Source organism: Cupressus sempervirens, chromosome 7 (assembly GCF_028749045.1).
Source record: "Cupressus sempervirens isolate cs-2001-9-10 chromosome 7, ASM2874904v1, whole genome shotgun sequence".
In the NCBI taxonomy this organism is placed as follows: domain Eukaryota; kingdom Viridiplantae; phylum Streptophyta; class Pinopsida; order Cupressales; family Cupressaceae; genus Cupressus; species Cupressus sempervirens.
In genome coordinates, this window is record NC_143124.1 from 807,374,235 (window position 1) to 807,401,630 (window position 27,396).

Genomic DNA, 27,396 nt, shown 5'->3' on the forward strand with positions numbered 1-27,396 from the left:
TGATTTCGCATTCACGTACGCGCAATTCTAATCAACCTTGTGCCGTGCATTGTTTTTTTCTGATTTTATGCTCGACTTCAAATTATCTGCACGATGACCGAATCATAACAGGACAAGCGAATGTAGACAAATGCGGAGTTATCAAAACTCAACATTTCTTTGTGGCTTTGAACGGGTTCATATTTGTCATTCTAAGAGAAAAATGAATATTATTCTTGCAAACGGTTGACAGAATTTGTTCTGCCGTCATCATCACGTTCATTCACTGTTCACAAGCTATATCTATAAATATCACAATTAAAATGGCAGATTCATAGCTTCAAGAGTAGTCTTCGAATACTTTTACTTTACAGTAGTTCACTTGCCTCCTCCTTTTCTCTATTCGCTTTTGTGCAGTGACTAGGGAGATGGATGAGTTCGGAAAGTCCCCGAGCTGTCATAGTGTGTCATTCGAAATGCGTAATTCCGCTGTTCCTGCCCGCCATTTGCTTTATAAACCCGTGGACTTCAATGTTTGGTCGAAGAATCGTTCCAACTCCAAGATATTTGCAGGCTTTGGATCGGCAAAGTTTGAAAAAACACTAAGCCGTCGATCCAGCAGTCATTTCTGCGATCTCGACATTGAAGGTGAAGATGATGATGAGGCAGATGACGACGTTGTGAAAAATTTAACTATTGCAATCACTGATTATTAATCTCTTATCATAAACGATTATTAAACTGCCGAAAATAAATTCCCAACTAATATCGAAAATAACACAACTGCAACTTCACTTATAAAATATGGAAAGAAATGCGCAACACAATGAACACAATATTTTTGGAGAAATTGTCCCTAGAAAAATCCCTAAGGGAAAACCAGTTCTATAGATGAGAAATTATATTATACTTCAGAGAATCAAGAGATGCAAAATTCCTTGCCTCTTATTGGCAGAATTCCGACAACTTCCTAATTTATCCCGCTGATTGTGAAAAATCAACTATTGCAGTCACTGATTATTAATCTCCTATAACAAATGATTATTAAACTACTGAAAACAAATTCCTAGCTAATATTGAAAAATAACACAACTGCAATTTCACTTATAATACAGAAAGAAATGAACAACACAATGAACACAATATTTTCGAACAAATTGTTCCTGGAAAAACTCTAGGGAAAACCAGTTCTACAGATGAGGAATTATATTAAACTTTAGCAAATCAAGAGATACAAAATTCCTTGCCTCTCACTGGCAGAACTCCGACAATCTCCTAATTTCTCCCGTTGATATTCCCCACTGCTATCTCCACGCTAACACTGTGCCCTTGCTAACACTGCAAGACTGTTTGTTAACACTGCAAACGTTTTTTCAAAACTTCTTATCTAAATGACCCAATGACCCCTTTTTATACTACTCCTGTTGGTAAACCAACGACCGAGATTAAATCAAACTAACGACTGAGATTAAGACAACTCGATAGCCAATAATAGAATTGGTTGCAAGGTGTCCAAAAGGAAATCTCTAAAATTAGTAAATAATAACCATTTACTAATTCTTGGCAAGTGGACAAATAGCTGTCCAAACCACCCATAAATACTACTGCTATTCATAGATAAGGACGAACAACTGTTCAAGCTACTCATAAATACTACTGCTATTTTTGGGTCAGAAATAACAGCTGTCCAACTAACAATAATTAACACTTCCTCTTAGCGAGGAAGTTGTTCTACATGACACCCATCTTATCTCTGAAGAAGATAAATTTGGCCTTTCCCAAAGCCTTCGTCAGAATGTCTGCTACCTGCTCATCTGTAGGTATGTATTGTAGTCGAACAACTCCCCTTTGTACACAATCTCTGATGAAGTGATATTTGATATCTATATGTTTAGACTTATCATGAAACACTGGATTCTCAGACAACTTGATGCAATTCTGATTGTCACAATGTATCACAGTAGTCTCAACCTTCTGACCAAACAAGGCTACTAACATTTTCCGAAGCCATATAGCTTCACATGTCGCCATGCTAGCTGCTATGTATTCTGCTTCTGCTGAACTTAGAGCCACAGACTTCTGCTTCCTGCTCAACCAAGATACAAATCCTGATCCCAAGCTAAAACAACACCCTGAAGTGCTCCTTTTGTCCGTTGTACTTCCTGCCCAATCTGCATCAGTATAGCCTATCAACCTGATACCTTCACCTCGAACATATCTGATCCCATACTCGACTGTACCACGCAAGTAACGTAGCACATGCTTAGCCGCTATCCAATGCATTCTCTTTGGTTCAACCATGAACTGACTAAGAGAGTTTACTGCAAATGCTATATCTGGCCTAGTGTTAACCAAATACATAAGTGAACCAATCAACTGTCTATATAAAGTGGGATCTACATCTTTCTCCTTAGATGTATCTACCTTCCTCCAATTCGTGATCATGGGTGTAGACATGGCTTTGCAATCCTCCATCTTGAATTTCTTCAAGATTTTAATGCAATATTTCACTTGACCAAGGAAAATCTCCCCATCTGTCTGCCACACTTCCATGCCTAGAAAGTAGTGCAAAAGTCCTAAATCCTTCATCTCGAACTCTTCTGCAAGGTTCCTCTTGCAATCCACTATAAGCCCTAGTGAACCTGTAAGAAATAGGTCATCCACATAAAGAACAAGAATGAGAATCTCAACCCTAACCATCAAGTAGTAGAGGTTAGCATCTGCTTCACTCTTCACAAAGCCCATTTTCTGCAAGTATGTATCAATGCGCTCATACCACGCTCTAGGAGCCTGCTTGAGTCCGTACAATGCTTTCTTCAATCTGCACACATGGGTCTCTTTGCTGTGTGCTACAAAGCCTTTTGGTTGTTCTATGTATACCTCCTCCTTCAACTCACCATTGAGGAATGTTGTCTTGACATCCATTTGATGGATTTGCCATCCCATCTGTGCTGCAAGTGAGATTACAGCTCGTATAGAAGTATACCTTCCAACTGGAGCAAATGTCTCCTCATAGTCTATTCCCTCCTTCTGAGAGAACCCCTTTGCCACGAACCTAGCCTTGTATTTCTCGATGCTACCATCTGCACCGTGCTTTATCTTATAGATCCAGCGTGATCCAACTACAGCCCTATCTGTTGGTCTAGGTACTACCTCCCACACATCATTCTGCATTATTGAAGAATATTCCTCAACTATAGCATCTCGCCATACCTGATGTTCTGCAGCTTCCTGATAGCTAGAAGGCTCACTATCTACCAACTGACTAACTAATGCCACATAGTCATTGAATTTCGCTGGTTGTCTTCACTGTCTAGTACTCTTCCTAGGAGCTCTCACAAACTCTTGAGTATCCCTTTGTGTATCTGGAACCAGATGGTTCCTGCTGCCAACTGTAGAGGATGAAATGCCAACCTCTAAGTCTTCTAGATGCATTTCCTGTTGCACCTGTTGCTCCATACTCTGTGAATCTTCACTAACTGAGTCTACACTCGTACTGGTAACTGTACTTGAGCTTTGCTGCCCTTGACTTGGTCTTAGAGCTTCTGTAAGCTGCTCACTCTGATCATCTGCTGGCAAATCTCTGGATCTCCTAAATGCCTTGTCCTCCATGAACTTGAAATCCCATCTGACAATAATTCTTTTAGTCCCTGGAATGAAAATCCTATATGCCTTTGAGGTCTCACTGTACCCAACAAAGTACCCCCTCTCTGCAGTCTGGTCTAACTTTGTACGTGTATCTCCAGGAATATGGCAATATGCCAAACTCCCGAATATCCTAAAGTGACTAACATCTGGCTTCTTCCCTGTGAAAGCCTCCTCTAGTGTCATCTTCCCTAGCACCTTGTGTGGAACTCTATTCTGAATGTAGACTGCTATGTTACACGCCTCAGCCCATAAGTAACGGGGCATGTCCTGATCATGTAGCATAGCTCTTGCTGCCTCCGATATAGAATGGTTCTTCCTCTCAGCAACTCCATTCTGTTGTGGATTGTAAGGAATAGTCCATTCTCTCTTGATTCCTTCTCTGGTGCAGAACTCCTGGAAGACATTTCCTTTGTACTTGCCTCCATTGTCTGACCGAAGAACCTTTATCTTCTTTCCTGTCGAGTTCTCCACAAGAGCCTTGAACTCTTGGAATCGACTGAAAACCTCATCCTTAGTCTTCAAGAAGTATATCCAGGTCTTTCTAGAGAAATCATCAATAAAAATAACATAGTACTCATATCCTCTAAGAGATTTCGTCGACATTGGTCCATAAACATCTGAATGTACTAGATCAAGAACACCCTTAGATCTGGTGTCACTCCTTGGAAAAGATGCTTTCACAAACTTCCCCAACACACATCCCTTACATACATCGTCATGCTCTGTGCTCAACTTTGGAACACTTGTCACAATCTCATGAAGCAATCTAAGTGCTCCATGATGAATATGGCCCATCCTCCTATGCCATAGCTCTCCAAGATCTCTGAGATTACTGTTGCTCATAAGTGCCTTAGGAGTATCAAACTGCAATCTATAAAGGCGACCACTCCTAACTCCAATAGTTATGGGTGATTTCCAATCCTTGTGCTTAATCAACACATGTGTCCCTTTAAAGAGTACATTATACCCCCTATCCTGAAGAACAGATACAGAAATCAAATTCATACCTAAGCCTGGCACATATAACACATCATGAAGTGGAATTATCTTTCCATTCTCCCTCTAAAACTAAATAGTCCCTTTCCCAACAGGGTTGAGTTTGGACAAGTTTCCCATAGAAATCTAGATGTTGGTGTCCTCCTCCTTGTAACTGGAGAAGTACTCTCTAACTCCTGTCATATGAAATGACGCCTCACTATCTATATACCAAACACACTATGAGGTTGAGCTAACCATACAAGCTATGAGTGCAAACTCATCTTCCATTCTACTGGAGAGTTCTTCTGCACTTGCTGAAGCTGCCACCTGCTTCTTACCCTTCTTCCTCTCTGGGAAATCACTGACATAGTGGCCAAACTCGTGACATCCAAAGCACTTGACCTTAGAAAGGTCCTTCTTCTTCTTTTCACTTTGTGAATTTGATCCTTTGCTAGATCCCTTCTTTTCTTTCCCTTTACCCACTAGGGCAACGTTCTCTTGTTCCACCTTATTTTTTTGACTCTTGTTGGCACCATTGACAAGACTTAGTCTAAACTCCTCCTGAGTGAAATCAGTCCATAGTCGATCCCAACTCAATAAAGTATCTTGTCTACTAACAACTTGAACAAAGACACTCCATTGTTTAGTAAACCCATTTAGGGCTATTCTCACTAGCTCATCATCACTAGGGCTATCTCCAATAGCTGCTAACTCATCCTTGACAAGTCTGATCCTGGTGAGGTAACTTGTGATGTCTTCTCCCTAATTCATCCAGGTATTCTTTAGCTTCTCTCTAAGAATCAACTTCCTGTTGGTGGTAGCATTCTGGTACAGATTTAGAATGGCGTCCCACATCTTCTTTGCTGTATCTAGCTCTGTGATATGTGGAACAATATGATCCTTGACACCATTAAGGATAATCCTCCTCGCTTTGGCATCGTCCTTCCTATATGCTGCAAGCTGTGTTGCATCCATTGGTACAGGTACACCACTAGTAGCATAATCCTTGATACCATTCTCTTCCAACAATAAAGAAATTCTGGCCTTTCAGACACTAAAATTTGAGGCACCATCCAATCTATCCTGATCTCTCAAACCAGCTAAAGCCATCTCAAGGGTTTAAAGCAATAATAAATCTAAAGAGATCAAAATTTCTTTCCTAGGGCAAAACTCTTCTACCCTTAACAATGCTCTGATACCATGTGAAAAATCAACTATTGCAGTCACTGATTATTAATCTCCTATCACAACTGATTATTAAACTGTTGAAAACAAATTCCTAGCTAATATTGAAAAATAACACAACTGCAATTTCACTTATAATACAGAAAGAAATGAACAACACAATGAACACAATATTTTCAAAAAAATTGTCCCTGGAAAAACCCCTAAGGGAAAACCAGTTCTATAGATGAGGAATTATATTAAACTTTAGAAAATCAAGAGATACAAAATTCCTTGCCTCTCACTGGTAGAACTCCGACAATCTCGTAATTTCTCCCGCTGATATTCCCCACTACTATCTCCACACTAACACTGCGCCCTTGCTAACATTGCAAGACTGTTTGCTAACATTGCAAACGTTTTTCCAAAACTTCTTATCCAAATGACCCAATGACCCCTTTTTATACTACTTCTGTTGGTAAACCAACGACCGAGATTAAATCAAACCAACGGCTGAGATTAAGACAACTTGACAGCCAATAATAGAATTGGTTGCAAGGTGTCCAAAAGGGAATCTCTAAAATTAGTAAATAATAACCATTTACTAATTCTTGGTAAGTGGACAAACAGCTGTCCAAACCACCCATAAATACTACTGCTATTCATAGATAAGGACGAACAACTGTCCAAGCTACCCATAAATACTATTGCTATTTTCGGGTAAAAAATAATAGTTGTCCAACTAACAATAATTAACACTGATATTCCCCACTGCTATTCCCACGCTAACACTGAGCCCTTGCTAACACTGTAAGATTGTTTACTAACACTGCAAACTTACAAACTCATTTGCTAGCACTGCAAATGTTTCTCCAAACTTTATGTTCTCCAAATGCCCCCCTGACCTCCTTTTATACTATTTCTGTTGGTAAACCAATGGCCAAGATTGATTTACATCAACAGTTGAGATTAAAACAACTTAACAACCGTAATCAAGTCAGTTTCTAGTTGTTTCCAAAAGTGGTCAATTAATTAACAAATATTTGTTTCTAATCTAACCAATTAGTTAGCAAAACAATTACTTGCTAAATAATAGCAAATGGATGAACAGCTGTCCAAAGCTAACAAAACTAACACTCCCTCTTAGCGAGGAAGTTGTTCTGCAGGACACCTAACTTATCTTTGAAGAAGATAAATTTTGCCTTCCCCAATGCCTTAGTCAGAAAGTCTGCTACTTGCTCCTTTGTAGGTATGTACTCTAGTTGAACAACTCTCCTTTGTACACAGTCTTTGATGAAGTGATATTTGATATCTATATGTTTAGACCTATTATGAAGCATTGGATTCTTAGACAACTTGTTGCAACTCTGATTATCACAATGTATCATAGTAGTCTCAACCTTCTAACCAAACAAAGCTACTAACAACTTTTGAAGCCATATAGCTTCACATGTCGCCATGCTAGCTACTATTATTCTACTTCTGTTGAACTCAAAGCCATAGGTTTTTGCCTCCTGCTGAACCAAGAAACAACTCTTGATCCCAAGCTGAAACAACACCCTACAGTGCTCCTTTTGTCTATTGTACTTCCTGCCCAATCTGCGTCAGTATAGCCTATCAACCTGATACCTTCCCATCGAACATATCTGATTCTATATTTGACTGTACCACATAAGTAACGTAGCACATGCTTAGCTGCTATCCAATGCATTCTCTTTGGTTCAACCATGAACTAACTAAGAGAGTTAACTGCAAATGCTATATCTGGCCTAGTGTTGACCAAATACATAAGCGAACCAATCAATTGTCTATATAAAGTGGGATCTACATCCTTCTCCTTAGATGTATTTACCTTCCTCCAAATCATAATCATGGGTGTAGACATGGCTTTGCAATCCTCCATCTTGAATTTCTTCAAGATTTCAATGCAATATTTCCCTTGACCAAAGAAAATCTCCCCATCTGTCTACCACACTTCCATGCCTAGAAAGTAGTGCATAAGTCCTAAATCTTTCATCTCGAACTCTTCTGCAAGGTTCCTCTTGCAATCCACTATGAGCCCTAGTGAACTTGTAAGAAACAGGTCATCCACATAAAGAACAAGAATGAGAATCTCACCCCCAACCACCAAGTAGTAGAGGTTAACATCTGCTTCACTCTTCACAAAGCCCATTTTCTCCAAGTATGTATCAATGAGCTCATACCACACTTTAGGAGCCTGCTTGAGTTTGTACAATGCTTTCTTCAATCTGCACACGTGGTTCTCTTTGCTGTGTGCTACAAAGCTTTCTGGTTGTTCTATGTATACCTCCTCCTTCAACTCACCATTAAGGAATGCTATCTTGACATCCATTTGATGAATTTTCTATCCCATCTGTGCTACAAGTGAGATTATAGCTCGTATAGAAGTATACCTGGCAACTGGAGCAAATGTCTCTTCATAGTCTATTCCCTCCTTCTGAGAGAACCCCTTTGTCACGAACCTCGCCTTATATTTCTTGATGCTACCGTCTGCATTGTGCTTTATCTTATAGATCTAGCGTGATCCAACTACAACCCTATCTAGTGGTCTAGGTACTACCTCCCACACATCATTCTGCATTATTGAAGAATATTTCTCAACTGTAGCATCTCACCATACCTAATTTTTCTCAGCTTCCTGATAGCTAGAAGGCTCACTATCTACCAACTGACTAACTAATGCCACATAGTCATTGAACTTGGCTAGTTGTCTTTGTTGTCTAGTACTCTTCCTAAGAGTTCCCACAAACTCTAGAGTATCCCTTTGTGTATCTGGAACCTCATGGTTCCCACTGCCAACTGTAGAGGATGAAATGTCGACCTCTAAGTCTTCTAGATGCATTTCCTATTGCACATGTTGCTCCATACTCTATGAATCTTCACTAACTGAGTCTACACTCATATTGGTAACTGTACTTGAGCTTTGTTGCCCTTGACTTGGTCTTGGAGCTTCTGTTGGCTGCTCACTCTAATCATCTACTAGAAAATCTCTTGATCTCCTAAATGCCTTGTCCTCCATGAACTTGACATCACTTCTGAAATTTATTCTTTTAGTCCTCGGAATGAAAATCCTATATGCCTTTGAGGTCTCACTGTACCCAACAAAGTACCCCTTCTCTGTAGTCTGATCTAACTTTGTACATATATCTCCAGGAATATGACAATATGCCAAACTCTCGAATATCTTGAAGTGACTAACATCTGGTTTCTTCCTTGTAAAAGCCTCCTCTAGTGTCATCTTCCCTAGCATCTTGTGTGGAACTCTATTCTTGATGTAGACTGCTATATTACATGCCTCTGCCAATAAGTAACGAGGCATGTCCTAGTCATGTAGCATAGCTCTTGCTGCCTCTGATATAGAACGGTTCTTCCTCTTAGCAACTCCATTCTGCTGTGGATTGTAAGGAATAATCCATTCTCTCTTGATTCCTTCTTTGGTACAGAACTCCTAGAAGACATTTCCTCAGTACTCGCCTCCATTTTCTAACCGAAGAACCTTTATCTTCTTTCCTGTCGAATTCTTCACAAGAGCCTTGAACTCTTGGAATCAACTAAAAACCTCATCCTTAGTCTTCAAGAAGTATATCCAAGTCTTTCTAGAAAAATCATCAATAAAAGTAACATTGTACTCATATCCTTTGAGAGATTTTGTCGACATCGGTCCACAAACATCTGAATGTACTAGATCGAGAAAACCCTTAGATCTGGTGTCACTCCTTCAAAAAGATGCTTTCAAAAACTTCCCCAACACACATCCCTTACATACATCGTCATGCTTTGTGCTCACCTCTGGAACACCTGTCACCGTCTCATGAAGCAATCTAAGTGGTCCATGATGAATATGGCCCATCCTCCTATGCCATAGCTCTCCAAGATCTCTAGGATTACTGTTGCTCATGAGTGCCTTAGGAGTATCAAACTGCAATCTATAAAGTCAACCACTCCTAACTCCAATAGTTATGGGTGATTTCCAATCCTTGTGCTTAATCAACACATTTGTCCCTCTAAAGAGTACATTATACCCCCTATCCTAAAGAAGAGATACATAAATCAAATTCATACCTAAGCCTGACACATATAACACATCATGAAGTGGAATTATCTTTCCATTCTCCCTCTAAAACTGAACAATCCCTTTCCCAACAAGGTTGAGTTTGGACAAGTTTCGCATAGAAATCTGGATGTTGGTGTCCTCCTCCTTGTAACTGGAGAAGTACTCTCTAACTCCTATCATATGAAATGATACCCCACTATCTATATACCAAACATGCTATGAGGTTGAGCTAACCATGCAAGCTATGAGTGAAAACTCATCTTCCATTCTACTGGAGAGTTCTTCTGCACTTGTTGAAGCTGCTACCTGCTTCTTACCCTTCTTCTTCTCTGGGCAATCACTAACATAGTGGCCAAACTCGTGACATCCAAAGCACTTGACCTTAGAAATGTCCTTCTTCTTCTTTTCATTTTGTGAATTCAATCCTTTGCTAGATCCCTTCTTTGCTTTCCCTTTACCTGCTAGGGCAACGTTCTCTTGTTCCACCTCAATTTTTTGACTCTTGTTGGCCCCATTGACAAGACTTAGTCTAAACTCCTCTTGAGTGAAATCAGTCCATAGTTGATTCCAACTCGATAAAGTATCTTATCCATTGACAACTTGAACAAAGACACTCCATTGTTTAGTAAACCCATTTAGGGCTATTCTCACTAGCTCGTCATCACTAGGGCTATCTCCAATAGCTACTAACTCATCCTTGACAAGTTTGAGCTTGGTGAGGTAACTTGTGATGTCTTCTCCCTGATTCATTCAAGTATTCTTTAGCTTCTCTCTGAGAATCAACTTCCTATTGGTGGTAGCATTCTGGTATAGATTCAAAATGGCATCCCACATCTTCTTTGCCGTATCTAGCTCTATGATATGTGGAACAATATGATCCTTGACACCATCAAGGATAATCCTCCTCGCTTTGGCATCATCCTTCCTATATGCTGCAAGCTATGTTGCATCCATTGGTACAGGTACAACACTGGTAGCATAGTCCTTGATACCATTCTCTTCCAACAATAAAGAAATTTTGGCCTTCCAGACACCAAAATTTGAGGCACCATCCAATCTATCTTGATCTCTCAAACCAGCTGAAGCCATCTCAAGGGTTTAAAGAAAAAATAAATCTAAAGAGATCAAAATTTCTTTCCTAGGGTAAAACTCTTCTACCCTTAACAATGCTCTGATACCATGTGAAAAATTTAACTATTACAATCACTGATTATTAATCTCCTATCATAAATGATTATTAAACTACTGAAAATAAATTCCTAGCTAATATCAAAAAATAACACAACTGCAACTTCACTTATAAAATACCAAAAAAAATGCGCAACACAATGAACACAATATTTTCGGACAAATTGTCCCTGGAAAAACCCCTAAGGGAAAATCAGTTCTATAGATGAGAAATTATATTAAACTTCAACAAATTAAGGGATACAAAATTCCTTGCCTCTTACTGGCAGAATTCCAACAACCTTCTAATTTATCCTGCTAATATTCCCCACTGCTATTCCCATGCTAACACTGCACCCTTGCTAACACTACAAGACTATTTGCTAACACTGCAAACTTACAAACTCATTTGCTAGCACTGCAAATGTTTCTCCAAACTTTATGTTCTCCAAATGCCCCCCTGACCTCCTTTTATACTACTCTTGTTGGTAAACCAACGGCTGAGATTGATTTACAATTGACGGTTGAGATTAAAACAACTTAACAACCCTAACCAAGTTAGTTTCTAGTTGTTTCTAAAAGTGGTCAATTAATTAACAAATATTTGTTTCTAATCTAACCAATTAGTTAGCAAAAAAATTACTCGCTAAATAATAGCAAATGGACGAACAGCTATCCAAAGCCAACAAAACCAACAGAGGCCAACGCTATCACTAGGAAATCTAGTTTGCCTCACATCGCAGAAGATGACAACGCCGTCTCACAGCTAGAGCCCATCTTTGTGAAATTGCCCTCCAAGAAACCTCCCAAGCTTGCTGAAACATGCATATCTATGATATTGCTTGACTAGGGATTATTTACTATTTACAAGCGTCTCTTCCTCCTCTCCTTCGCACTCAATTTGACCGCACTCCTTTTGGCTGCCAGGGGCAAATTTTCATACGTGAAGAGGGAAGATGCACTCTTTTCTATTGGAAATATACTGGTGTTGGTGTTGTGCCGCAACGAGGCCTTTCTCAGGTTTGTGTTCTAGATGGCAATGAAGGTGGTGGGGAGGTCATGGGTTCCACTCCCTCTCAAGACTGCCACAACATCTTTCCTTCAGTGCGTTAGTGGAATCCACAGCGGTTGCGGTGTTTCCTCTGTCATGTGGCTCACTTATTCCATCGTTGAAACACTGCATCATCTCGAGTTAACTTCCCTAGAGATAAGAGGGGTGGCGTGGTCCATACTGGCACTTCTTGTGATAAGCTCACTCACTCCGTTTCCTCTGGTCTGCCATTTGCACCACAACATCTTCAAAGGATTCCACCATTTTTGCGGGTGGACTGCTCTCGCTTTGCTTTGGGTTTTCATCCTACTCACTACAGCTTACGACCCCACTCACAAATCTTACAATCTGCGTGGTTTAGTTGTTGCCAAGAAGTAGGAATTTTGGTTCACTTTAGTCATCACAATTCTCATAGTCCTGCCATGGCTGTCGATGAGGAAGATTGCGGTGCAAGTATCGACTCCTTCCAGTCATGCTAGTCTCATCAAATTCTTCAGCGGAGTCAAAGTCGAGCTTCTCAGACGCATCAGCAGATCTCCGCTTTCAGATTGGCATGCGTTTGGAATAATCTCTGACGAAAAAGATGAGCACATGATGCTCACTGGTGCGGTGGGAAACTTTACCAAGACCTTGGTATCTAATCCGTCAGAGTATTTGTATACTCTATGTGTTAAATTTGCAAGGCTGCCTTACCTAATAAACATGTACAACAAGGTTATCGTGGTGGCGACGGGGTTGGGAATGAAGAAGGTGGATAGAGTGGATCAAATCAATAAGCAAAACATTCAAATCAATAAGCAAAACACAAAGACATCAAGTTGTGCTACAACACTTCATACTCATTAACATAACTGAAATCTATTACAAATCCATAGAATGCTACAAGTCCTTAGAATGGTACAACATTCCATCCACTCATGATCCACAATGAGAAATCCAAAATGGGCTCTACTGATCCACCATGATCAGATAAACATTTGATGCTCAAATCCTTACATAATGCCTCTATTTATAGAGGTCTGAGAACTTTCTTGAATACAAAATACATTTTACACATGTTATAATATATTAATTATGGAATTAAATATGGACTATTATTTTGTGGGCTAGATGGTGGGCTAGAAGGCTAAGTTGTCTGCAATTTATTGTGGACGGTGCTGGAGAGATCTTTGATTGTGGACGGCTGAGTTGGGCTGCTGACAATAGTCGTTGGATAGAAATTAATTCTTCCAACACTATCCCTTAATTTTTGTCACTAATGCTACTGCATTTATATTGTTTTCCCTCACTATAATTACTTCGGGTTTTACGGCTTACCCCTAACCAATGCAATTCTGAAGTAGTTTCAAGCTCACCATGAACTTCTCAAACATTACACAAATGGTTTCAAGATCACCATAAACTTTGCACTCCAATGGTTTACAAACCAAGCATTCATTGGTTCTATTGACCATGAATCATCACTATAGGGAAACTATCATCACTCTGGGCCTTTCTCTTTTGTACCTACACCAAACTAATTATTGAGTCCATATAAAAAGAAATCCATCTAGCGAGATACATGGGTGCCCAGCTGCTGTACTCGCCAGTTCTATAGGAATCCTTTTCACATACATGGTTCATCAATATGTCAAACCAAAAACTTTTAGGGTGTCAGGCACAACCGATAATGCACCCCATACATTCACATAGCCCATTAACAATCATTACAAATTCAATCTTCAACACTTGATTGAGGGGATATGACCACATCTTGACAACAACATATTTAGATAGACATATTCTCTCACTTCTAATCCCAACATTTTTATCCAATCAACACACACATAGACCTTTACATCATGACAACCAACTCACCACCAATACAACCTACTTTCACTTACTGTAGCCGCAACTAACTTTAATAACTATTCTATAAAATCAAACACGCATACTTCAAACACAAAGATATAATAAACATTTCCATGATCCAAATATTCCATGCCATGTGTATGCATTCTCTGGCACTCCCACTTGCATAGAGATGCTCCACATGCTTCTAATTTATGAATGACAGTGTCACACAACACTAACTCAAACACACTTCAACTTTGGCTTCCTTCTTTCAATGACTTCAATTGCCATTGCCTGTTGGGCTATGATGTCACAACACTCTTCACCAATTATAAACTCATCAACCTCTCCACGATCTCGAGGATCATCTCCCATTTTCTCTGATACCACTTGAAGGAGGTGGATAGAGTGGATCAAATCAATAAGCAAAACACAAAGACATCAAGTTGTGCTACAACACTTCATACTCATTAACATAACTGAAATCTATCACAAATCCATAGAATGCTACAAGTCCTTAGAATGCTACAGTATTCCATCCACTCATGATCCACAATGAGAAACCCAAAATGGGCTCTACTAATCCACCATGATCAGATAAACATCTGATGCTCAAATCCTTACATAATGCCTCTATTTATAGAGGTCTGAGAACTTTCTTGAATACAAAATACATTTTACACATGTTATAATATATTAATTATGGAACTAAATATGGACTGTTATTTTGTGGGCTGGACGGTGGGCTGGATGGCTAAGTTGTCTACAATTTATTGTGGACGGTGCTGGAGAGTTCTTTGATTGTGGATGGTTGAGTTGAGCTGTTGAAAATAATCGTTGGATAGAAATTAATTCTTCCAACAGAGAATCTACGTGTTCCTGTCGTTCATGTTGCAGTCTTCTCCGACGGAGGTTTACATGATTTGGGTGGCGAAAGTGATTGAGAAAAACTTTGGAGACGATATTGTGAAGAGGGTGAAAAGCTACCCTCACGAAAAGATGATAATTCATGACACAGCTTTCTCGGGGCATCCAAACGTGTCGGAGATGACACTGGAGGCAGTGAAAAAATGGGGAGCAGAGGTGGTGATAGTGACAAGCAATCCAAGCGGGAGCAGAGATGTGGTGAATGGATGCAAGGATGCGGGAATTCCAGCATTTGGGTCGATTTGGGACTCTTAATTTCACGAATTTGTTATTATAATTTTTGATCATTTGATTAAGAACTTCTAGAAGTTCTTGTAGTGTCTTTGAATTGACATTATTATAATTTATTCATGTTACAATTTTGTATTTCTATTTAGTATTAGATTTTAAAGTTTGAAAACTTATAAATAAGTAAGAGAGCATTTAAGCTTCAAAGTTTAATGATAAAAATTGTAAAATATAATTTAAGCTGAAGATAAAGAGCGTTGCTAGCCAAGTATGAATCATTTTCAAAAGAGATTATAGAAAGAGAAGATTAAAATTAAAAGTAAATCTAATTTTAAATGAGGAGATTGAAGTCAAAGCAACATTTGAGATTTGTTCGTGATAAATTGAGTGGAATAGGTATATGTAAATTTTTTAAATTTTCAATTCTTTGTTTGGGTGTACGAAATCAAAATTACAAATAGGAATATAATAGGAATATGTATTCCAATTTTGGCCCAAAAATGAGCATTTGCAATTTCGTCTAAATAGGTGTAATTGGAATACTTATTCCTATTCTAGTTTTATTTATTTTAGAAAACATAAAATTTTGGGTCCATGAATTCCCCATCAAATTATACCTGAACCAAACAAAAAATAGGAATATGTATCCCTATTTTCTATTCCAGAATAATAATTCAAATTCCCATATTTGTGTTACAATAGCTGAACAGGCAGGCCGGTTTGGTTACAAGCATAGGAATAGGAAATTAGAATGGAAAAATAGGAATGGGAATAGAAAATGGCAATCCCATTCCTGTTTGGTTACCTAAATTTTTTCCCGATATGACATGTAATTTACCTTTTACCTTTATTCATAGATAGACAATTCAAAACTAAAACTCTCACCTGATATTGAATTTTTGAACAATCCATATATTTCAACGGAGATTGAAGAAAGAGTTGCAACAATGACAAAGCACATTGTAAGATCTCTTCACACCTCTGAAAACAAGGATAAAGATATAGACATATTGAAAATTTTGCATCTTAACAAATTGGTCCATTGCCTATCCCTTCAGTTCTCTACAACCGCAAGCATTCAATCCTTCCAAGGAATTCACCTGTATGAAATTAGAAGTAAGTTCCTAAAGTTTAATTTAACCTTCTATACTCAAATATCTCAGCTTAGACAACTTTCTAAAGCCATTAGGCAGAGTGGACAATTTTGAACACCCATCCAGGAGTAACAATGTCAAGTGTGTATGTTGTCCAAAGCCTTGTGGAAGTCTCCATAAGCTAGAACAATCACCTAAATCCAATGTTTCCACTGACATAGGAAATGGAGGCATGCTATCCATGGTTAGTTTTGTTCAATTTCAACTGAGTTGTGCACCGTTGGCACTTGTGAGAACACCAGGGGTGACTTAGTATTCAAAGATTTCAAGATGACAGTGACATATTCCTATTCTCCATTCCAATAACATATATTTTTGGGAATGGACTTATGCTCATTTTGTGCTAAAACAGGAGTACATATTCCTTTTCCCCATTCTCATTCCATGCACCAAATGAAGAATTAAAAAATATATTCTAATTCTCAATGACCATTGTGGTCATATTCCAGCAACCAAATGGGTTAAAGAAGTTGCAATTGTTAATGTTTGTTTAAAAAAGTTACTCAAATAAAGCAAAGTTGTGACATAAACTTTCAAGTTTGAATCCTCTTTTGAGAATATGAAACCCTTAGATTTGTAAGAAAAAGTCATAGTACTAGTAGTTACATGTTTATGGAGTGGCAACAATGAGCCAATAAATATTTCTTAATACTATTATTTTTAAATAGCTTTTTAATTTCAAAAAAGAAAAGAAAAATATAATTGAACATTTTTTTACAAGAGCACTCTTGAAGGAAAATTTATTTTCATGAGAAAAGATCCCACATAAAGTCTATTAGCTTAAAAATCAAAGAACTAGCAATGAGAGAATGTAAATCTTGTAAAAGTCAAAGAAATCGAAGATGCTTACCCTTAAAATATGGAGATGGAACAAGAGTAAGAGTTATAGTTGTTTGAATCTATTCTCTAAACTATGTTTCTTCCTTCAAATCATGAAGATTAATGTGTTAAGAATAATTTTTCTCATAAAAAAAATATAATATAGCAATCCCACTAAATATTGACTTATTTTAGTATTTCAGAAATCACTCTGTGAAAAATTAGTTACCAATATATTGTTTATGCCAAATTAATTTACAAATTATTTCATTAATATATGAATATTTACAATTTTTTGTAGTGGAAACTTCTTTAAAAATGAAAACATGACCACAAAATTATCTTAATTTGATGAAAAATAATATTAGTTATCTTTACTATAAATAAAAAGAGTCTATTCTCCAAAAATTTAACTTATTTAAAAATTTCAAGAAATAGTTATACACAAGGAGAAAAAGGGCCATTGTCTTTAAATGAAAAATGTTAGATTATTTTGTTGGGTCTATAATTTGGTCCTAACTATTATCTTTATTAGATGTATTCTTTTATAATTAAAAAATTAGTAGTTTTGTGCTTTGTTTATCTAGTAGTAAGTTTATTATTTTGTCCTACAATAACTTGTTTTGTTTTACAACATTTTTTTTCTAATGGTTTGGGTTCAATCTAATGTACACTTAAAAAATAAATTAAGGATGAAAACAAATTAACATAATTAACATGTAGAAAAATAACTTGGTTAGAAAGCCAAGTGGAATACATCTAGACTTGATGGATGAACTTTTTGGTTTAAATTGTATTAATTTCTTAATACTTATTAAAAAAGTTCATCATTGAAAAGTGAATATAAATCTTTGGGTAGGAAACCCAAGGAAAATAAAAATTTAAGACTTGGAGTTTCCCAAAGAAGATGATAATATGATTAATTAATAACATGATCACATTTTTGTGAATATAGAATGTGTATTAATATTCATAACCTTAGATCATATGAAACAATTTTTTTATAATAGATTGACATTCACTTAAAAATAAAAATTCACACTCTCTACCCCCTCCTCATCCTCCTCCTTGTACATTAATGAAGGAACATAAGATTAATTTTAATTTTCTTATACCTTTGAAAAAAGTTATACACTATAATTATATAATTTACAATTAATCCGATTCAGCATAGTGATTAGGTTAGCTCTTATCATTTTCTTTAAACTAACAAACATTTTGACCAAATATATAAAAATGATCTTTCAACCTTAATTTAATTTCTTAATTAAATATAATTTCAATCTTAACATTCTAAAACTAATAAATAAAGTTTTTAATCATCAATTTTAACCTTTAATTATTATCTTAATATATAATAGCAATTTATTTAATGTAATTTTGATTCTTAATTTAAAATTTAAAATTCATATCACTCTTGATAGACACATGAGCATTTACAATGTAGTGAAATACATTTGATTTTAAATTTTAAAGCTCTTCTTTAAATTGTGTTACATATATTAAATTAAAATCAAACCTTCTGATTCTTAAGCATAAGACATACACATTTAAGAGAGAAAACTAAATTAACTTTGTTATCTTCATTTCTATACAATATTGTTAATATTGTTACTGTGTTGTTCACACACACACACACACACACACACACACACAGTTATTGGATTGACTTATTTATTTGTTCAACATATTCAATTTGTATATTTTTTAATATATAAAGAGAGCACATAGTCTTACAATAAGTCAATAATAGAGTTCAATTCTTTGAATGTATGTAAAGGAAATAGAATTCTAAAAAGAGTTCCAAAAAGAGTCTTGAGTGGCATAAGCCACGGTTCATTTCATGGCTAAATAGTAGGGAGACAATTAAATGCCATATGTGTGTGTGTGTGCATCTTAATTTTCTTACTCATTTATGTCTGTTTCTATCTCTTTAAGGAGTATAAGGATGATGATCCCATGGAGAGATTAAATAGACCAATGAAGAAACAATTCTTATTAGTTATTAAAGGACTCAATGTAAAACTCTTATTTAGAAAAAAATAAAAAATGATGCTACATATTGTGCCTTTATATTTCTTACTAAAATATGAAACTTAAGGCATACATGAGTTAATTGCACTTTAACATTGATTCACAATATATTGTAGATCATGATATGTCTAATAAGTTTAATAAGGCAAGAGTCTGAAGTATTTTTTTAAGAAATATGAATTTAAGTTGTTTTCAATTTTACAGGTGTCATTACCTCCTACATGTGTGTTATCAAATTATTGAAGATACATTCCATTGGTTTAATTAATTGTGTTACTTATTTCAACATGTTTTACTAATCAATTGGGCATCTTTAAATTAGGGACATCAATTTGTGATTTGTTTTGCTAGCAATAAAATATTAGCCAACACTAGAAGATAATTTAACCTTTAATTTTTGTAATTAAATTATTTATATTGCAAAATTTGCATACATTTTAGTTCAAAATATTCAAAGAGTAAGAAGATAAAATGTCATCTTGTTTGATATAAGCAATCCACACCATATCTTGTAAACTTCAAATGTACAAGTTTGTTTTATTAAAATATTTTGTTAAATGACATATAAAATCACTATCTACTTATTAATTTTTAATTTGAATTGAAATAACATGATAGTGTAATAGTAAATTTATAATTGAACTAGCAGTTTATTATTTTAAAATATGAATCTATCTAGGAAAAAAGAGTATACAAGTAGTAGAACATAAGACCTCAGGTTAGTAAGTATGTATCCAAATACCAAAACTCCAGAGGCCAGAGTTGGTGATGGACCTACAACTTATTCAGTTAGCATGTCTGTGAGCCTAACGGACAATAGGCTGGGGAACCTACCACCACATGAGTCCAGGGGTACATTGGCCCAACATTAACACCACATAGAGAGAGGGATGAGAGTAGAACATAAGACTTCAAGTTCATTTCTACTTCAAATTCATGTACACTTTGACTATTATGACTAAACTTCAAAACACTATAATAAAATTTCAAAATAGACATTTATTTCAACATCCAACACAATCTCTATTAATATAAAATTTAAGATTTCACCCTCACACAACGAAAGCTTGGAAACTTTTTTTTTATCATTTAGATCTGCATTTAACTCTCAATGGATGTCGATATTTATTTGGCACACATCACAGTAGCTACGTTGTTGGAAGCTACAATTTATTTGGCGTCTTATAGAACGTCTGAAATTTTGCAAACAATATGTTTAATCAATAATTTCAATTAATTATTTCGGTCCAGTGTGGAAGTAGCTGGCAAGCGGACTTTTCCATGTGATTTTGTATTCAGGAACGCGTAATCAACTGTCAATTTAATTTTTCAGTTGCTTTCGCATTCAGGAATGCACTAATATAATCAATCTTATGCCCTGCTTTGTTTTTGTATTTTTATGCTTGGCTTCAATTTATCTGCAGGGCGACAGGAGACAAGCGAAGGCAAACAAATGCGGAGTTATCAAATCCCATATTTTCTTGGTGGCTCTGAAGAAGCGATTACCTGTTTGACCGTGTTTATATTTTTTATTTTAAGAAACAATATTGAAATCATGCTCGCAAACACCAAAACAGAATTTGTGCTGCCGCCCTCATCACGCGGATTCTCAATTCACATCTATCTATAAATATCACCATTAAAATGGCAGATTCATAGCTTCAAGAGTCTTTGAATACGTTGTCTTCAAAGGACTCTACTTCCTTTCCTTTCTTTCCTATTTCCTCTTGTGGCGTGGTTTGGAAAATGGATGAGTTGGGAAAGTCCCCGAGTTGTCATGGCGTCTCATTCGAAATGCGTAATTCTGCTGTTCCTGCGCGTCATTTGCTTTATAAACCCATGGATTTCAATGTTTGGTCCAAGAATCGTTCCAACTCCAATAAGATATTTGCCGGCCTTGAATCGGCGAGGTTTGAAAAAACACTAAGTCGTCGATCCAGCAGTCATTTCTGCGATCTCGACATTGAAGGTGAAGAAGGAGATGACGACGAAGAACAACAGGCCGAGCTTGATTTAGTTAGGCACCCCAGTTTGCCTCACATCGCAGAAGATGAGAACGCTGCTCCACAGGCACAGCCCACTTTTGTGAAGGTTCCCTCCAAAAAGCCTGCCAAGCCGGCTGAAACGCGTATGTCCGTGATATTGCTGGACCAGGGACTGTTTACTGTGTACAAGCGTCTCTTCCTCCTTTCCTTCGCATTCAATTTGACCGCACTCATTTTGGCTGCGACCGGAAACTTCTCGTACGCTAAGAAAGAAGCTGCTCTCTTTTCAGTAGGGAATATCCTGGCCTTGGTGTTGTGCCGGAACGAGGTCTTTCTGAGGTTTGTGTTCTGGTTGGTGGTGAAGGTGTTGGGGAGGTCGTGGGTTCCACTCTCTCTCAAGACCGCCACGACATCGTTCCTTCAGTGCGTCGGAGGAATCCACAGCGGCTGCGGTGTTTCCTCCGTCATGTGGCTCACTTATTCCATCGTTGAAACCCTGCGCCATCCCGAGTTAACTTCCCCGGAGATAAGAGGCGTGGCGTGGTCCATACTGGCGCTTCTCGTGATAAGCTCCCTCGCTGCATTCCCTCTTGTCCGGCATTTGCACCACAACGTCTTCGAAGGATTCCACCGTTTTTCCGGTTGGACTGCTCTCGCTTTGCTTTGGGTTTTCGTCCTACTCACTGCGGCTTACGACCCCGCTCACAAATCCTACAATCTGCGCGGTTCAGTTGTTGCAAAGAAGCAGGAATTCTGGTTCACTTTACTCATCACGATTCTCATAGTCCTGCCGTGGCTGTCGGTGAGGAAGGTTGCGGTGCAAGTATCGGCTCCTTCCGGTCACGCCAGTTTGATCAAATTCTCCAGCGGAGTCAAAGCCGGGCTTCTCGGGCGCATCAGCAGATCTCCGCTATCAGATTGGCATGCATTCGGAATAATTTCCGACGGAAAAGATGAACACATGATGCTCGCTGGTGCGGTGGGAGACTTTACCAAGAGCTTGGTATCCGATCCGCCTAAATATTTGTATACCCGTTGTGTTAAATTTGCAGGGCTGCCGTATCTGATAAATATGTACAACAAAGTGGTCGTGGTGGCGACGGGGTCGGGCATCTGCGTGTTCCTGTCGTTCATGCTGCAGTCTTCTCCGGCGGAGGTTTACGTGATTTGGGTGGCGAAAGCGATAGAAAGAAACTTTGGAGAGGACATTGTGACGAGAGTAAAAAGCTACCCTCCCGAAAAGATGATAATCCATGACACGGTCTTCTCGGGGCGTCCAAACGTGCCGGAGATGACGGTGGACGCGGTGAGAAAATGGGGAGCGGAAGTGGTGATAGTGACAAGTAATCCGAGCGGGAGCAGAGACGTGGTGAATGGATGCAAAGAAGCAGGAATTCCAGCTTTTGGGCCCATTTGGGACTCTTGATTTCTTCTTCCTTTTTTGATGTTTTCAAATTGTTTGACGCTTTTTAGTTCTTAATAATTTTGTAATTGATCCATTAATCTGATTTTTTATTGTTTCCTAAAGATCATGTAATGTCTTTAATTAATAGACCAATTCATTCGTGTTATAATTTTGTATTTATTTATTATATTTAGTATCCTGTCATGTTCATGAAGGATTGTAGAATTTTTTAGAAGCGAAAGACCATGGAAGGTTGAAGAACTAGTGAAAACATTGAAGAAATTGTGAAAAATAATTATACTTGGCAAAAAAGTGTTCGTAATTAAGTAAAAGATTGTAATGAAGAAAGTAGCAAATAATGTAAATCTGATTATAAAAGGAGATTGAAGTTAAAGAAAAATTAAAAGTTTATTCAAAGAAGAAATTTTAATTTTAAATAACTATATGATTAAAAAGTTGCACAAATAAAATAAAAGATTTTAGAATACTCTCTTAAGAAATGTGAAACCCAAGCAAGTCAAATAAATCAAAGAAGTGACAATAGAAAATTGAGGATCTTGTAAAATCCAAAAGAAAAAGTTAATAGTAGCCTTTGACACAGGGAGATATTAGGATGTTAGATTTCCCCATTGAAGAAGATCCTAAATGAGTAATAGTCAGTTAAAAAACAATTGAAGATCACCACACTATGGCATAGTAACCAAATTTCAATAGACAAAACGATCAGATAGTGGAAATGTCTTCAAGAAAAACTCAGCTCCAAACACATCATTCAACACGCCCAAAGATGCCTCCAAAATCATAAGTGTTTGTAAACCTTTAGTATAATTATAAAGATCTTATTAAATGCACTCTACTATAACAAAAGTATTGAATCTGAAGGGCTTTTCCTTCTTTATTCACTCAGAAAAATATTGAAACCCTAATGAATTGATGAATATATAACCAAACAAAATTGACATATAAATAAAACCCCTAACCTTGCCATGATCAACAATTTCTTATGCTCTTGAAGATCTATTATATCTTTGATGTTCATCTGTCAGCTACTTCTCTAGGGTTCCTTTGTTGGGAAGTGTCTTGTTCAACTCAACAAATGGTTCAACCTGAGATTTCGAAAGGCATGGGCTCAACACAGGGTTGTTTCAAATGGAGTTGCCTATTATGGGTGCTGGACATTTGGACGTTTGCTCCCACTACCGGGATGTCCATGCTAGAATCTTGCTTGCAACTATGTCGATAGACAGTTTCTTCCCAGAGGGATGGAGGGACCACGGGTGTCACCATAGACACTCGATTTGTAGACAGATGGAGGCCACAGGTCTGCAGTTAGGGTGGATGCTGGATTATGCAACACTATACACTCAGTCACCACCTTTGTAGGTACTGTGCATGCAACACCAGAGCCTCCTATAAATTCAGTCAATGTTGGTGCTGTAGTAAAGGATCGTTCTTTTGCTACAAATTGACGGGTACGTTTTTCATTTCTCTCCATTGTGTTTGAACCATTCATATTTTAGAGTATTATTTCTGACTACTTGTACCATTGTTTGGAGTTATTATATAGATGGCAGCAGAAGCAGACAGGAAGGGGTTAGATAGACGACAGCATAAGTAGATAGGAAGGGGTTGGATAAAGAGTAATTTTAATCCCTTTTGAATGTATCTAAAAAATTCATTACTGTGTCTTGTAAGAAATATGCCTGTTTGTCATGGATTTTTAATATTGTGAAGTTAGATGGAGGTTTTGGGTTCAGATTTCGTCATATTCTATAAGCTTGCCTGTAAAGATTTTTTTGCAAAATTATTTGATTATTAGATTGTAGGGCCTATTGGAGTGTGCGTGTGCTTAGTATTGAGAATGTTAAGTTGAATCTGAAGAAGGACATGGTATATATATCTTGTTTGAATAATAAAAAATCTGTTGATTATTCAAAATTCCATTCTTTAATACTAGGCCCTTTAATACCAGACCCTCTTCACTGAGCACCTTTATAATAGAGGTTAGAGTATTTGTTGTGACCAGATCAACCTTTTCCTTTCTAGCCATTTCATGAAGGAATCTCCACAACATTTTACCTAGTTAAGATCCATGCCATTTCTTGGCAAGTGAGTTGAGTATGTTCAAATTCACTTTGCTCTTCAGCCCATAAATAGAACCTTAGAGCTTTATTAATACCCACCTTGACAATTAAAGGATTTCTCCTAGTAGATGGACCTTTTATAGGTCAATTTTCTTCTAAGGCTTGGGCTTCTTTCCAGAGACATCTCTGTACAATTGGGGACCTTCTTCTCGAATCCTTTTGAGTACCATGGGACTCGACATTTTGCAAAAAAATTCTTTGGGTGGCTCTTAGAACCTCACTAACAATATTAGGCATCCATGTTTTTAGGGCAAGTGCATCAAGAACCTCACCTTGAATCTTGCCCTTGCCAAGTCTGCTGGCTTCCTATTTTAAGTAACTAGGACTTCTGAATCAATGGGGGAAGCTACTAATGCCTCTGCCACCTTTGTTCATAATAAATCCAGGTTTGATATAGTAATCATGTGGCTATTCTTAGTCTGTGCTTTTGTTAACAATGCCCTTTCCTTAGCTTAATTTGTATTGTGTCTTTAACTATTGTAGAAGTTCATGTTGAATTTTAAGCACTTCTTGAATCTAGAAAGAGTAAATAGACATGTCCATGAAATAGCTGCAAAATAGATAGAGTTTCCTGCAAACCTTGAACTTGTTTTATATATGTAATAATGACGTGTTGCTTGAACAATGTCCCTATCATGTACTAACTGTTCTCTGATTGAAATTTTGAATTAATTTCTATTCCACAGTAGAGCTTGTTCCCAAAACCTCACCTACTACATATCTTGTGGCCCACAACAAACCTTGTTCCCAAGACCTATCTTAATAGATATGGAAATATGCCAATCTTAATGTGATTTAGAGCTGATACTATGTAGTTTGTGATTTTGGGTTTCCTCTAGACATCTCTATATACATAAGTACATATGAAATTTCAAACAAACATTACATTCCTTCAATAGTGACCCAATAGTGACATCTCTATATACGTTAGTATATATGAAATTTCAAACAAACATTACATTCCTTCAATAGTGACCCAATTACATAATGATTGTTGTTATACTGAAATTAAACATTAATTTGTGGCAACCTCCTCAACATATGCATTGCAAAATTTATTTCAAAAACTAACTCATCATAGTCACTGCTATTATTATTAATACCATTATGGTTTCAATATAATCCATCTCATTCATTAGTGAACATCGCCTTCATTAGTCAACACTTTCACATAAGGCACCAATCCCTATTCAAGGGAACCAATACCTCCATCTATAAAATATAAAGGGGATCAATATACTTGCTAACACCTTTCACTCCATTATATTGTTTTTCAAAGAACTAGTAGTTTTGAGAACATAAATGGTCAACTAGACCTTATTTTATGAAGAAAAGTAATTCTGATAATCAAATGCACAAATGCCTAAAAGTGAGGACACAAGACAAACGCAGCTACGCCAAAATGATTATTAGACACCTTGACACAAGCACCAAAGCTACCAATCCTGCAATTACACTAATTTCTAGCATATGCAGGGACTCTTCTTTAAAATGACATCTACATTTCTCAAACATTACAATCTCAGCATTAGAATCTAATTTAGAGTTGCGAGGTACACACCAACAGTATGGTTATTCGACAAAATTAATGCTACAGCTTTGACAATTCTGACTTTGAAGAAAACAACTATTGTGCAAGTGACTATCTCAAATGAAGAGCTATAGATTCAATAGGTGGCAATTGCATGCTGGAACCCCTGGATTTATATTGTGCATCGGTAGGGGACTATTACACTGGCTGTAATCACAACAGTTGTTAGAAATGAACATTTATCTAAAGTTACCAGACGAAGAAAATGTTTGTCCATTGTCATTTGGTAGTGCATTATTAGGTGTGCAGAAATTAGTGGCAGTGATTATAATGGAAGTGTCAGGCAGTCACCATTAAGGAGCCTTTTAAGCATCACACTTAATTTGATAGCAAGGTCCACATATAGCCCATTCTTAAACAGAGTGCTACTTGGAGCTACAGTATTTGTACCATATCCTACACTGTACATATTACCATACCCACAAGCACCACCTACAATAAAAACATCACAACCTACTTTTAATTTCATATGATCTTGAAAGCAAGAAACAATGAAATTATATTCATTGTTCACTGTCTTTTTCATGATCTGACAAGAAAATGTATAGTCTGCAAGCGAAACATACACAACCTGACCTCAATTTCCTTATAAGCTTCATAATAGCACAAGCCACTAATGGGCATGTTTGGTGTCCTGTGTCAATAGCAAGTCACTCAGAGCCTTAACATAGCTACAGCTAGATCGGTTGATAGGATATTTTGAGCAACAAAGTACAGTACAACATGAATATGTAAACATGTGCTACTAAATATTACAATGTCACAAAACTCGTACTATACTCAGTCTCCTACATATCATCACTTCCACCTTGTATGCATGACTTGATCAGAATTTACATTTTGACTTCTGTATACATCTTTATTGTGTATGCATTCAGACTACTCTTGTTCTAGTGGAAAAAATATCAGCACTTGTACTCTTACTACTGTGAATGTCTATCAGAACTTGTACCTTTATGTTTGAATACAACTTTAGCCATTTTGAAACAATAGAAGTAATTATTTTCCTTCATTTTATATCAATATCAAAACCTATCTATCACTGCTTTGACTTTACCCTTGGGTAGTTTCTGAGATGTGGCATCTTCAACAGCTTTTAACTTGTAGTAGTGTGGGCAAAGGCGAATCCTAGGAAAAAAAACATCTGCTGTAGCAATATTTGTATATGGTCTCATTCCTCAAATCTGTGTATGCTACTAATGGAAGTGTGTCCC

At 37.1% G+C, this 27,396-nt stretch overlaps 1 protein-coding gene and 1 pseudogene across 1 annotated transcript; both read left to right on the top strand.

The window, feature by feature from the left end:
- The first annotated feature begins 455 nt into the window (after nucleotides 1-455).
- On the top strand, nucleotides 456-15,077 carry LOC149549846 (adenylate-forming reductase 03009-like; annotated as a pseudogene).
- Nucleotides 15,078-20,803: 5,726 nt separating this feature from the next.
- On the top strand, nucleotides 20,804-22,468 carry LOC149549847 (adenylate-forming reductase 06235-like). Its single transcript, XM_089794386.1, has one exon. It carries the CDS (start codon nucleotides 20,804-20,806, stop codon nucleotides 22,466-22,468), a length of 1,665 nt encoding a protein of 554 aa, XP_089650512.1.
- Nucleotides 22,469-27,396: the final 4,928 nt, after the last annotated feature.

Bases quoted from the DNA above. Each gene is read 5' to 3' on its own strand.
- LOC149549847 (XM_089794386.1), top strand. From the start codon at position 20,804: ATGGATGAGTTGGGAAAGTCCCCGAGTTGTCATGGCGTCTCATTCGAA.